Source organism: Python bivittatus, unplaced genomic scaffold (genome assembly GCF_059951505.1).
Source record: "Python bivittatus isolate LINGU-HERP-01145 unplaced genomic scaffold, Pbiv_v1 ctg000350_np1212, whole genome shotgun sequence".
Taxonomy (NCBI): domain Eukaryota; kingdom Metazoa; phylum Chordata; class Lepidosauria; order Squamata; family Pythonidae; genus Python; species Python bivittatus.
The window spans coordinates 43,527,109-43,541,417 of NW_028277074.1; the positions used below are offsets into that span (position 1 = coordinate 43,527,109).

At 37.2% G+C, this 14,309-nt stretch overlaps 1 protein-coding gene across 2 annotated transcripts in view; it reads right to left on the reverse strand.

Annotated features, from left to right (window-relative positions):
* Window positions 1–8,516: 8,516 nt before the first annotated feature.
* The window catches only part of AFF3 (ALF transcription elongation factor 3), a 277,229-nt gene continuing 271,436 nt past the window's right edge, over window positions 8,517–14,309 (reverse strand). For both annotated transcript variants that reach the window (XM_088145043.1, XM_088145042.1), the window contains exon 21: window positions 8,517–14,096. In XM_088145043.1, coding sequence (XP_088001169.1) covers window positions 13,972–14,096 — 125 coding nt within the window. In that variant the 3' untranslated portion in view covers window positions 8,517–13,971. The remainder of the gene's footprint in view (window positions 14,097–14,309) is intronic.

Here is a 14,309-nt window from a genome sequence, read left to right on the forward strand (position 1 = left end):
CAGGATGCAGAATGTTTTATGGGCCAAGGATCACACTTGCCCTTTGAATGGCTATCTGGGTGGGGCTGGGACAGAATTTAATTAAATTAAATAGAACAGTTGTGCTTACTCCTTGTGTATTTAAACATTCAAAGGGTTGCACAAAGCAAAGATTTGTGCCTTTAAACATACGTTGGCAAAAATTCTGGAAGCCTTATCCAGTTTGCAGAGGGAAGGTGCATATGGTTACAGGTTGGACTGATTCCAAGAAAGTGTTTTGGAACTTCCTTGACATGAGATGCTCCTTATAGAGTTGTAACAGTTATGGGACCTGAAACATCCTGGTATTCTTCCAGATTTGAACAGGGTTGGCTATTTTAAGAGATTTGCACTGTAGCATTCTAAGCTGTTGTGTTGCAAAGCTTCAGTTTATAGGCAGAGTGGTCCCTATGACACCACTGTCTCTGTGGACACCATTTTTGCCACCTGTCCCAACGAATGTTAATTTTTAAAAACCTTATTTAATTAAAAATAAATAAATGGGAAGCAGGCAAAGTCAAGTCCTGTCCTCATTATGCCTTTAGACCAATTTATACATTTATTGGTATAAATATTCCCCACAAACCTAAATCCTAGATCAGGAACAAAGACTTATCCAAATCTCTGTTAATCTCTTTGAAGATGCTGAAAATGCTGCAGCAAAAATGTGATTTAGGCTGCTGTTGGGTGGGGCTTTTATTGTGTAACTGCCATGCTTCATTCGTAGAATACATAAAGGCTGGGTGTGGTCCAGACAGCATTGCTTTTACCTATCATCCTCTCCTTTTTCTTCCTCTGCTGCTCTTCTTTTCCTAATTTCCATGCCTCCCCCAATTAAAAAAAAAAAATCTGTTGGCAAAAGAAAAGCAGAATTTCTGCAGCATGCTTTTTGATTGATAGCACTGGTGGCACTAAGAGGTGTCCACATGAAAGTACTTTCCTTCTGTGATGTATGAACTCATAAATGTTTTGGATCCCTTTAAAAATGAGCTTAACAACAGCAACAGCAGCAACAACTTTTAGAAGTTTGATTTGAGGAACAGCATCTGGGAAACGATGTAAGGCAGCATAAGCTTGTTGTACCCAAATAGCTCTGCCAGGGTAGCTGAATGTAATGGGAAGAACATCACATTACTCCAGCTGTATAATGCTAAAGCCAGTCAGCTCATCTCTCACATGTAAGACAGTGCTGCATTGCAGGCACATAGCCTAGCCTGTTTGCATGCATCTCTAGACTGCTTCCGTACTGCTGTTTGGTATCCCTTTTATTAGTATCATTTCTTGCAGGTCATTTCCAGTCGCTGTCTGCTCCATAGACTCAGTTCAGATGTGGATACATTGGGGATTAAGGTGCAAGTATAATCTATGTTTAACAATCTGTTGCTGTCAGAGGGGGAAAAAAATGAAGCATGAAAATGCCTCACTTAAATGCAGTTGGCTTTTACTGACATCTAACGGGATCACAGAAAGGTTGCAAGGCATAAATACAGAAACCAAACCAAACCCCACCAAGTAAAACACATCCACTCAAAGAGGTAACTTCCGAAAAAAAATCATTTCAATTCCAAAGCAAAATAATTCCTAACCATGTTGATTTTGCAGGGCGAGGTGTGCATTTGCTTGAACGCAGCTGTTTCAAAAGCTAACATCACATGTTTCAAAAGCTAACGTCGCAGTTGCAGTTGACTTTTGTGTAAGCAAAATCTCTACACAAATGTCCGAAAACCATTAAAAATACATTAAGAACAGCAAAAGGAATTTCAACAAGATCAGCAAAATGTACCCATTATTTCTAAATTGGACCACTTTTCCTCCTAAGTCAGTGTTGTCCAAACTTGGCCACTTTAAGATGAGTGGACTTCAACTCCCAGAATTCCCCAGCCAGCATGGCTGGCTGGGGAATTCTGGGAGTTGAAGTCCACTCATCTTAAAGTGGCCAAGTTTGGACAACATTGTCCTAAGTGAAATTGTGAGGTATATTCTGAGTTGCCTGTTTATTAGAAACTTGTTTTCTCCTTGCTGAGGCCCTGACTTTGATTCAACCCCACCTCCATTGGCTGTTTCAGTCAAAATGGCAACGCCAAGCACACACCAACCTGTTATGCATTGTTATCATGTGGATAACTATGCCATTATTTGCAAAACAGCCCTGCCAAGTGGCAATCGAAAAACAGGGGAGAGGTATATATAACAGATAACTGCACAGAATCTAGTTATTGCAACAATCCATGCAAGCAGAAACTACATACGCATAACACTTTTGTGCAGACGACCCCATCAACCTATCGTGCAGGCAGGACTGGGCTGTTTCAGATGAGCGATACAAAGGAGTCCCTCACCTATCTTATTACTGATTATTTTTAAGAATGAGATTATCCTGGAAGAGCAACAAATTTACCTTGCTTCCTATATGTAGATAGTCTAGTGCTATTTATTGTTCACTTCTTCAACTGTTCATCGATTGATTTAACGGAGAAGGAATCGCTATTAAAATTCCTTTTAAAAGAAAAGAAAAATAGGGCGAATCTTCCTGCATGAAGTGAGGGGTTGCACTTAGTTTAGTTATGAGTAAAACCAAGGGTGAACGTGAGTATCTAGTCCTTCTCTGTGAGGTAGTTCCATCCTTCCACCCCAGTGTGAACTTTCCCTTTCGTCAATTGAATCCCAAGGGAAGACTGCAGAATAGGCAGAGGCGTGTAACCCAAAACACAGCAGTGCTTCTGCCACCTGGCAACAAACAGGATCAAAGCTGCCTCCAGAAGAAATGCAGAAGTGCTTGGAATCGAGGCAGAAAAATAAAAATATTTTCCATAGGAGGAAAAAAAGTTGGGGAACGCTTTAAGGCCGTTTTCATTACAATATTAATCCAATTTCATGCAGAGTTTATGTAGTGCTTTATATCATTTATAGTACCATACGCAAGGTTTTAGGGATCAATCATGCAATCTAATGATACTCTGAAATCTTGTTTTAATGGACTAATTGGGAGTGGGGTTGTCCATTTTTCCCGAAAGTCTGGTAAATTAGAGAGCATGTCATTGCAATGATGCAAATAGCACAAATGACATCATTTGCACCAATTTACATCATTTGTATGATGAATGACATAAGTGGATGCAAAGTACAAATTTGCATAATCACATAATTATTCAAATGACATAAATTGCAACAGAATTTGAACTGTTGCATGAAATCTCTCTTGTACTGAGACCCAGAAAATCAAGATTTCACTCTAATGGTATGATTGTACTTTCTTCCAATTTATATTTGATTCTCGTTCTTGATGTAAAAATTAATAACCATCAATCAGTAGTCAGATCAAAATACAATTGTCTGTCCTATATACAAGCCTTCACCAGCCTTGTGCCTCCTGATAATTAGAAATACAAATTTCAGAATTTCCCAGCTAGTATGGTAATCAATAACTAGATGTCATCTATTGTGCAAGATAATCTTAATAGTTGCCTGTTCTTTTAAAAATTTATTTGTACCGTACTTCTTTATATGTCCAGTCAGAAAATGTTCTGAGTTTAATAGATTGCAATCCCAAGTAATTGCAGCCTTAACTGTTGATGATTGTTGCCTAAATTGAATTCTTACAGGAATAAAAAAAATGGATAATTTCACATATTTCCTAAAAAAAAGGTTTATCATTATAAGCTTATATCCATGAAACTACTGAATAATTTAAAACTTGGCACCTTCCATCTACTTAATGTCTACAATTATGCTAAATTTCAAATCAATCCAATAAAAATGCCCATGGATGCAGCAGGTTAAAATATGATGAAAAGTGATGCATTAACTCTTTTCAAATGGGGGGGGGGGGGCGCTCAAAAAAAGCAAGGTAACATTTGTAGCATCGGCCATTTTTGCCATTCCAAATTTATTTTGGTTTTTACATTTCAGTGTAAACTATGGCAATGACTACTGGCAGCACTGTATGTGCATGCTCCTTTTCATGCTTAAGCATATGCTTTTATTCCTTTAATACTAGCGTCTCTCTGTCAGGTGTCTAAAGCTAACCTTTCATGCACACTTTACCTCCCAAATCTAAATGGGGAGCAGGAGCGTCTGCAGGGTATGGCCAAAAATAAAAAATCAAAAAAAATCAAAATGGTGACTGCAACGGTGTGATCAACGCTTCGGTTTTTATGTACATCATGCATGCAATGCACATAAAAAACAGGCTGAGCTTCAATCACACTGTTGCAGCTGTCTTTATTTTTTTTACTATATCCTACAAACGCCTTTGATGGGGAGGATGGAGTGTTTGACATCATCCTAATCCTAGGAAATATGATCGTCTTGTGAGCATTCAGCCATTTAAACGTAGTATCATTAATGGTGGGGGTCTGCAGACCTTATTTGAGGATGCCCCCTTGTCAATACTTACGTTAAGATGTGAGATTTGTTTCCAATTTCCTGCCCTCGGGGAGCCTGAACACTCTATAAGAAGAGAGTCTGGACAAATGGCAACTCTTTCGATAATGGGATTTATTTCTTATATGGACACTCTGTGCCTGTTTCTTTAAGCTGCTCTGGAAGGATTAATGCAAAGGGACATTCCACCAACTCTGTGTCCCCAGTTCTTTAGCTATGCTCTGTGACTTTTCTGAGGATGCATGTGACATCTGAAATCAAAGTAGGGACCAGAATTTGAGATGGTGGCCTCTCAGGTATCAGGGGATATGTTTAGCCCTTTGAAAAACCACAGGCTATAGTTAAAGAGAAATATGGGACAAGAGGTAAAATGATAGAACAGTGGAGTGTTTTATCATGTTTGGGAAACCAGGTCTCTGCCTTTCAGTCAAATGGAGTTCCCAAGTTGTTTATTTATAACCTTTATTTCCAGTGTAATTTATAACCTTTATTTCCAGTGTAATGTATTTAATTTAATCCATTCGTTCCTTAGCCAACTTCTAAGATGATAGCCTTCTGAAGGCTAAGGCATAATCAGAGCTTCAAACAATATAACAAATATGAATAAAATCACTAAATATAATCAGTTCTAAATAACACCAGTGATAATAAAAAGTGTGTTCTGGTATTTATTTGAATTACCCGAACGTTTTCTGAAGTTTTCCAGATCTTGCCTCCTTCCCGAAGGTCTCCTTCCCTGCTAAGCTTGAAAAGGAGGACTCACCTTTGGCATCATTTGTGTGGCATTAGCATTCTGGCACGCTTGGGACATTACCACTGCTGCTTGTCCTGCAAGCAACTGTGAAAAGCAGGATTTACTCACATTTGGGAGGTTGCACTCTTGCTCTACCTGAGACAAAACAACAATTATAGCATGGCTGACATGAAATTGTCATGATTATTAGTGCTTCAATAAAAATTATATCAGAAAAATTACACAAATCAGGCCCAGAGTAGCAACACTGAAAACCTTGGGTGCCATGTTGATGCAATGTAAAAAGAGGGTGGATAAACAAGGTCCATTCAGTGAAAGGTAACTGGAAGCAACCAAAAGATGGGGTTTCAGTTGCACTGTTGTGGCCACCATTTTGACTTTTTGAACCATATCCTGTGGACAGTCCTGGCAAATGCTGAACGCTGAAGCAAATGGGATGTAATTCGTCCAAGAACAAAGAGCAAAACTGAGGTAACGTATGAGGGAAAAATGGGGGTAGCGTGAGAAAGTTATTCTGGGGAAAAAAATCACTGATACACAGCTGTGAAAAAGAAAAGAAAAGAAAAAGCAGAACTAATGATGGAGAATGGAAGATTTTCCTTTCTTGCTCCAAAGTCTGAACATAGAAAAGAGTTCATATTCCATACATTACAATTAGGGCTAGCAGATCTGGGCTACAAAAAGTCAGATGATCAATGGATTGACAGCAAAGCATTTTTTTTTTTTGGACTGTTATTTTGTGGTCATCCCTACTTCTGCAGCCCAGATGTGCAGCAGTATTAAAATAGGACTACAACTTTGACTGACGCATGTTGCATCTAACGATGGGCATTTCAAGACCAGCATATAAACAACAACAACAACAACAACAAAAAGTTCAGTGCTATATATTGGATTAAAGTTGAATGAAATCTAGCTGAAAGAAAAGCAAGAATATCATAGTAAAACAAGATATAAAGATAGTAAGGTTTGGCAACTATACTTAATTCAAGTATATTCAAAGACTATAGAATTCAAAGAATTCAAAGACTGTAAGCACTTGATAAATGTCATATTTACAGTAAATTATAAAGCAAAATTTTAATTATAAAGCAAAACATTTCAGCTTGTGCCTTCTTCAATTGCTCTGACACAGCAACCTTTCATTCACATCCAAGTGGCTGTAGAAGGGAAAAGTGGAAATATCTTATTTAAAATTTTACTATTTCTCTTTTCCTAAAAATCAGACATTTTAATGGCTTGTCAAATCCTTCCTGGATACTGTTTAACACTTTAAAAATATCCCTCCAGCATCTCTGCACACATTTTTCGCTGCCCCCCGCACTTGTCCTAAAGTATGGTTTATGCATCCATGGCCTGTTAACAGCTGTGTTTGCAGGATCTTGCTGATGAAAGCACTCTTGCAAACAGATGGTGCAAGCTCCGCCCCTTTTGGGTGTGTGCCTGATATGCATGTAGGAAAAAAAGGGGTGGGACTTGCACTGAAATCTGCAGGACCACCTGTCCCTCCTTGCTCTCCCACCCCTATGTCTATAGACTAAGCTACAATTTACATGCTATATACCTCACACCCCAATCCTAACCATTAGCATAATTTATACATAAATAATGCCTGGGTTTAGACAACGTGATAAGCTAAAGGCACACACATCATGCCTAAGTGTAATGTAGGAAGCAGCCATATGCATACCCACCCAGTTCCAAGGAAACGTTGAATGGAAAGATATGAATATAAAGTGTCCAACGGGTACAGCATTAAACGAGCCTCTTGCTCACATATTCCATGATCTGTGCTGATCCTGTGGCCAATGTGAAGATAATAATACTGCTCTGTCAAGCAGTACTGCACAAAAGCACATTAATGTAAAGCACGTTAAGTACTTCAAGACAGTTATGTAAATCCCATTATTATTAGTTACAAAAATGAAAGCATATGCCAGAATAACACAAAACCCAAAAGTACTTATTACTAATATTGTGTCAAGTCAAAGATTCATGGAGTTTGACACACCCTAGAAATAGGTATATAGTGGCTTGCTAAAATAATGCCTTCTGCTAATTATGGGGAGAATGAAGGAAAAATACTGGCCAATTAAAGTTTGACGCACGGACATTAAAAACAACACCCTGTCTGCTTTTCTTCTATGTGTGATTAGAATTTTTTCCTTCTGCATAAATTTGGCACATGCTTTGGCAAAGAATCCCATAATCTAGAGTAGGAAGATGAGATGCGGCCATGGTAGACCACAGCCCGTCTACCTTAGCATCACCTAAAATCCTGGGCAGATGCTCTCAAAGGTTTCAGAGTGGAGTTTTTCTCTGTTCTTCCTGAGAAGGGGAAGATAAGTAATTAATTCGGGAGCTTCAGCACACATAGCCAAGACTCTATCATTGAGCTTTGTCCCTTTACTTGATCTTGGGTTAGCAAGCATTCTCTGGAGAGCATCAGTGAAGTCTTTGAGGAATATCATCTACAGAGGAATAGGAAGAAATTTGACACTTGACCACTGCTTGGAACTCACTTTAACACTGCTAATCAGCCACTTTTAACAGCACAGCTTGAGCATTAAATGAAAGTTATACTGCATGCTTGTTCTGGAACTGTCTGGTTGCACCTTTAATAATAATAATAATAGCCTTATAGCATCAGGAAACAACTTAGCATTTCTGGTAATTCTGGAACATGAATAGCTTTGACAGTGACTCTACTTAGTTAGATAGGATACAGGGGCATCTGGGATGGGGTGGGGCGTAATAAATCTCAAGTTGGCAGGAAAAACCGCATGATCAAAGCCTAAACTATTTTTTTATGTATGTGTGATGCATATTAAAAGGGATAAGACTTTGATTGTGTGGTTTTACCCACCATCTTGACTTTTTTGACCCCTGCAGATGTGCTGCCCTGACAAATTAGTACCTTAAAGTTATGCCTTCTTTTTCAATGTAAATCTGGGATTCATGCAATATCTTTCAGTCTGTGTAAAATCTTCCAGGTAATTGATAAAGTTCAAAACCATTTCTGATAGAGTAGTGTGAACTATTCTGCAAGATGTTGTGTGAAGTGACTGAAGTGCCCCTCCAAATCTGCTGGTTGAAGCACTGAGGCACCATATCCTCTCAAAGACTTGGCTACTTCATAGGCCCACTGACACAGATGTGGGCTGAGAAAAACAAGGCCAGGAGTGTCATGGAAGTGAAGCAAGCCTATGCAGTGAATTTCAAAAGATGCTTTCAAAAATGAAACAGAGGAAACAATATTGAGATGTCACATGTGTTGAATTAATGGTTTATTTTCACATTAAAAAAGTAATCTTATTGATGACTTAATATTAACTTTTAAATATAAAAGTGCTTTTTCTTAAAAAAAAAAACATACACACACAAATCCTTAAGGCTCATACTGTTACATTACAGTAGGATTTTTCACTATTCCAGCAACTGTGCTACATGAATTTTGAATGAATGGCAGAAAGAGCAAAAGTTACAAGCATCAAAACAATTTGTCAATAATTTCATCACTGCAATGTACATGAACTTTAGCCATGTAACCGATTTAAACAAACCTCTCACATTGTTCTTCTCATTGTGAAATAAGATCCAGTACATTGATTATAACAGTTAAGCAATGAAGCCAGTTTGATACAGAAAGCAGAAAAATACAGAAAAGATGTGAACATTTTATAGTTTTCATCCAGTTTGGGGAGATCACCAAGTTCCAATATCTGTGTATAAACTATTTGCTCAATCAGAAATATGGTTGGCTCAGGCAGAACTCTCAAGAAACTAGAACCTTTCCACACCAACATAGTTCAAAGGAAAGTGAATATACCAGTACAAGTAATATGTGAAATGACCCATTATGATAAAAGATTGGTTTCATTCAGATCAATAAAGAAGCACTCACTGATAGCAGTGCAGATATTATTGCAGCCTTGGTTATATTGCTTGGGAAAACACTGAAAAGGACTTGTTGTAAATGCATCAGCTGTGATCACACAACACACTTAAGCTGGTTATTAAATGAACCCATTTCCCGGTTCATACAGCACACTGAGCCATAAACTAACCAAATAGGCTGAATTCACATAACACGCTAAATGATAAAAAAAAATGAACTGTGGTTAACACGAATCAATTTACTTGTCTGAACAAAGTCCTAATGTACACTTTTTTGAGTTTATGCTACCACAGTGAATTAGCATTATCTTCCTTCATAATTAACAATGTAGTCTTTGGATGAATATTGACATTGCTACTCTAATTTGGGTATAAATACTTAATTATTTATAAAATGATTAAAATGCAGTATACATAGCTTCAAATTAACTTCAAGTACCCAGAATTAGCTTCACAAGTTTAAAGAAATTTGGAAAATAAAGCAAAACAGCTGTCCATGTCATACATTAAATATTGCTGTTACTTTCTGGAGCACCTTTGCAGATTGAGAGGAAAATGATTTCAACATACATACATACACACGTATAGTTTACAGCATAAATGACTGTACAATGTATTTTAGTTTATTACACTGCTCACTTAATGTAAACAATAAAAACATGCCACTGTAATGCCATACAGAAGGACTGTATGTAAGCTGCTTGGATGTGAGCAGAGTGGCACAAAGCCTTATGAGAAGATTGACACCCTATTGCTTTTCCTGTTTTTCATAGCAATGCTGGCACCAAGAGAACCATCACTGGTTTCTGAATTAAGAGAGTGTGCTAAAAATGGACTAAGATCACAGAGTAGCAATGTAAAGTTACAACAGGAATCTGATCAAAGTTCTTGAATGGTGGATATTTTGCAGGAGAATACAAATATAATTGACTAGTCTCAGCCCATAGGAGGGCAGGTCTGGATGCTCTCCCTCAATGGTACTGTCAGGTAGCTTCAACAGTATTCCTTATCAAGAGCATTTATGTATCTGCCCAGACTCTGCTATTGAAACAGTAGTGCACATACCAACCTTGGAGTTAGCGTTCGTCTCCTTTCTCATTACAAACTATCCAGATCATTCTCACATGGTAATCGTGCACTACCAACCAAGCAACCTGACTGGGAGTCTCTGGAATTGCAGCCAAATTTTGTACTATCATAATAACAATTAGACATTTCTGGACTTGATTGTTCTTCCAGGTGTGTTTAGTTGAGGCACCAATTGGCTTTTAATGAACATCTGTGCTATATATTTCTTTTCTTTTAATTTTTTTTTTGCGTTTGGTCTGTGACTGTATTTTTAAATAAACTAAACTAAATTTGATTTGGTTTGTCTTAGCGGGTCATCCTAGGATTCTTTACTCATGATACCTTACTTCCTTGAGGCGATGGGGGCTGAGGCCAGAAAGTGTTGCTTCTCTATCATGGCACCTGTATTACAGATCAGTCTCCTTCAGAAATTAGCTTAGTCTCTTCTGTGATGGTCTTCTGGAATTTTTTTAAAGATCAAACTCTTTTGGAAGGCCTTTAGAAAATTATTGTTCATCATTTTTACTTAGGCATTATTTATATAGGTTATTATATTATTGGTTTCTTGTACATATGAAATTGTAATACCATAATTTTTATTATTATTATTATTATTATTATTTCAATATGCTGTTCTAGACTGAAGTCTTGAAGATTTAAAAAAATAAATACACGGGTTTAATTACAAGGAAGTAAATATTGACTGGCATCAGGAAATATGTCTTAGCAGCAAGAACTCTTCAACAGTGGAATAGACTGCTTCAGAGGTGGTGGATGGAGGTGCTGGCAATGTTTACATGGAACTTGGAAGAACATCTGTTGGGGATGCTATAGTAATGTATTCCTACACTGGATGGAGGATTGGACTGGATGCTCTCTAAGATCCTTTCTTTTCCCCAAGGTACTTGTTATTAATGATTCTATGGAGGAAGCAGCTCCATCCACTATTTTTTTTTCTTATTTGCATGTCTACTTCTTCCCTTCTATTTGTTCCTAAGCCAAGAGCAGGCTAATAATGTGCAGTAATTAAGAATTTTTCTATAATTTTAAAACCTTCTTTTATTTGCCTAAATATATTATTGGGCTTTGGGTTTAACCTTTTTTGACATAACTTACCTATAATCTAAAATATTTCGTACTTAACTACATATGCAAATTAATGGTAATTCTTTCTTTAGTTTTCAATAATCAGTATTTAAACTAGTCCAATGTTCCACAACTTGGCATTTTAGGAACCCAGCATAGGAATCTGCTATGAGTCTCTTTTAAATATTTAACAGAGGATCCTGAAATATGTACCCTTGATCACCTCAATCACTGAAGATGGCTTTACATACTAAGGTTGAAACAATCATAAAAAAACAATAGAAGTAACCAAACAGATAATAATGCTACCTAATCATATGTCAGGGAAGATAACCAACTCTAAAGGATTAAACCATTAGACTAGTGAATAAATCACTGCATTCTGAAAAGCCAAATTTTCACAGCTTACAGAAACCCAATAGGGTCAAATCCATTCAAACCTCAATGGGGATGCCATTTTACAGGACTGGCATAGCTATACAGAAGTCACACCTACTGCAAGGTGATGATACTTTACAGCTGCAACCTAGAGTGTGCCAACTCTATCAGATCTTACTGGGTGAGCATAAACAAACTGAGAAAGACAGTCCCAGAAGTAGACACCTTCAGAATGCTTTTCTTTCAATTTATAGAAATCCTATAATTGTTCTCCAAAGGGCTGCTGGGCCACATTCTGCAGATGCCGTAAGGACAGAAGAAATAATTACATTTTGCCACCCTTATTGCCACAATCTAAGTGTTTGATTGGATTCATTCTTTGTCTTTCTCCAGTGGCGCTCTAGGTGTCTTTTTTGATGCTCCATTTTCTGGAGCATCTCAGAAAACCAAGGAGCTCCCTCATTCCAGGAAGGGACCAAGGCCTTGGATGAACTGTCCACCAGAGATTCAGAAAATTCTCCAAGCACTTTCTGGAAACCAAGTGGATCCATCGGGTGCCTCAGATGAACCAGTCTGATAGAGCCCTCCTTGATGCATGGAAGAGAAGACCAGAAAGCTCCAAAGTAAACAGATAGTGCTCTGACCGTGACAAAGGACAGATGTTAATGTCCCCTACCCTCAGATCATGTCACATCTGCCCTGAGATAAAAGCCATCACCTTAAGTTGGAATGATTGCTATTTTGCTCCTGCTATTTTTGCCCCGCCCAGCCCCACTTGAGCATCTAAAGCTGAGAATAAAACCAAATATTCCAGAGAAAAATTAGATTGCTCAAAAGCAAAAATTAAGTGATTAAAGATTCTATATTAATTTGAGTTGAATATGTATATATGTATGTACACATGCTTGCATGTGTAACACACTTTTTAGGTATCTTCATTCATTTTACAAAATAGATTCCAATTCATAAAAGCTTTTGCCTGAATAACTATGTTAAATCCACAAGACTATCAGTTGCTTTTATTTTTAGAAAACAATAATATATCAAAGTTATGGAAGAAGAGCATGATAGTAAAGTAGTTTTCTGGAAAAATAGAAGAACTGAATGTAATTGCTAGATACAGTAAAAGAGAAAAATCTTACAAATAAGCTATTTTTCTAAAATGTGTATTAAGCTATTTTTCTAAAATGTGTATTAAAATGTTTGTGCCATACACACATGCACCTTTGCTCTAGAATTGGGTGGAATCAGCTGCAGTTTGTTTTGAAATGCTGCTCTGCATAAAAATTAACACTTTCACAAAGCTTTTTTCTGTTCTACATGATCATTCCACCCCTCTCTACTCTTTAAAAATACATTTTTTGCTTAATAAACTATTTGCAAAAGTATAAATTTGGCTTTATAAAAAACAAGATTTCAAGAATAAATACTGAATATTGCATGTTATGCTGCTGTTTAAGAGCACAAAAGATCACAGTCCTTCTGTCTGCATTTAACTCCATTATGAGGAACTCACAAGGATGGACAGGGGGCAATTTACAGCTTGATGGGGCTCCCAATTTTAATCTAAGGAGGATCAATGCTTCACACACTATTTCACTCTCAAAGCTAAATGTTTATGAGTTGTAAGTAACAGACATATTTAGCATTTCAACGTTGGATCATGTTTCTGTATAGCGTATGTCAAGCAAATTTGTAAAAAAATGCGTATTTGAATGCAAAATTATGCTGGAGCTCCAAAACTGGGAATAAGATTTTACTGCTAGGTGCTCCCACTTTAAAGCTTGGGTACTTAAGTAAATGGTGGGAAGAAGGTGAGTCAGTCTGCGAGCAAACTGGCATCCAAAGTATTGCCTGGCAAAGTCAATGGCCACCAATTCCTTTTAAAATGTAAAATACAGAATAAATACCTTTTATGTTACACAGAATTTGTCACTGAGGCTGTCCTTGTTCATTCATTAAGCCTCTCTTTAGAAAAGTGACACAGAGATTTATAAATACAGAGGAAAAATTGCTCTATGAGATTACTAGTAACAGGTACTACATTTCATTTGAATAAATCAAATCATAAAATTAAGGTTTGGCTTTCTAAATATTGGGGGAATGTGTATCTGTATGTGAGAGTGTTTGTTCTAACGTAGCTATGTTTAATTTTCTTCCTAAGGAAGTGATATCTGGAGACAATTAAAAGCACAATGGCCTGGAAAAGACAAGTTTGCATAATATACACACACCTATTTTTGCTTTCTGAAACAATATTGTTCAATGTTAACAAAATATTCACATTGTGTTTGAAGCAATGCTGCAGTTGAGTATTTCTGTAGCACAGTGTCTAGAATAACTGAATTGTCCGTATGGTGAGTTTAGTGTCCAGGCGATGAGAACTGTCATGGGGATAAGTGAGCATTACATCTTATCCAGTCAAGGCCTTGCTGTGTGTATTGAACCAGATGCTCCATAGAGCTGTGCAAGGTGATAGCTCCCATCAGTGCATCCAAATCATTAAAGAAATCTAAGGAACAAGACAATAAAATAAATGAGAATCATTAATCCTTGCTATGCAACAGGCATTTAATTGATTTGGAAATCCAGGCAGATAGTATTTTATAAAAGTAAACAAAGGTTAACTGATATCCAAAGGTTTAATCAAGGCTTCCAAGGCACACACTGAACACTTTTACTGAGAAATAGCAAAGCTGTTATCATAGTTTTGCTTAACTATAAT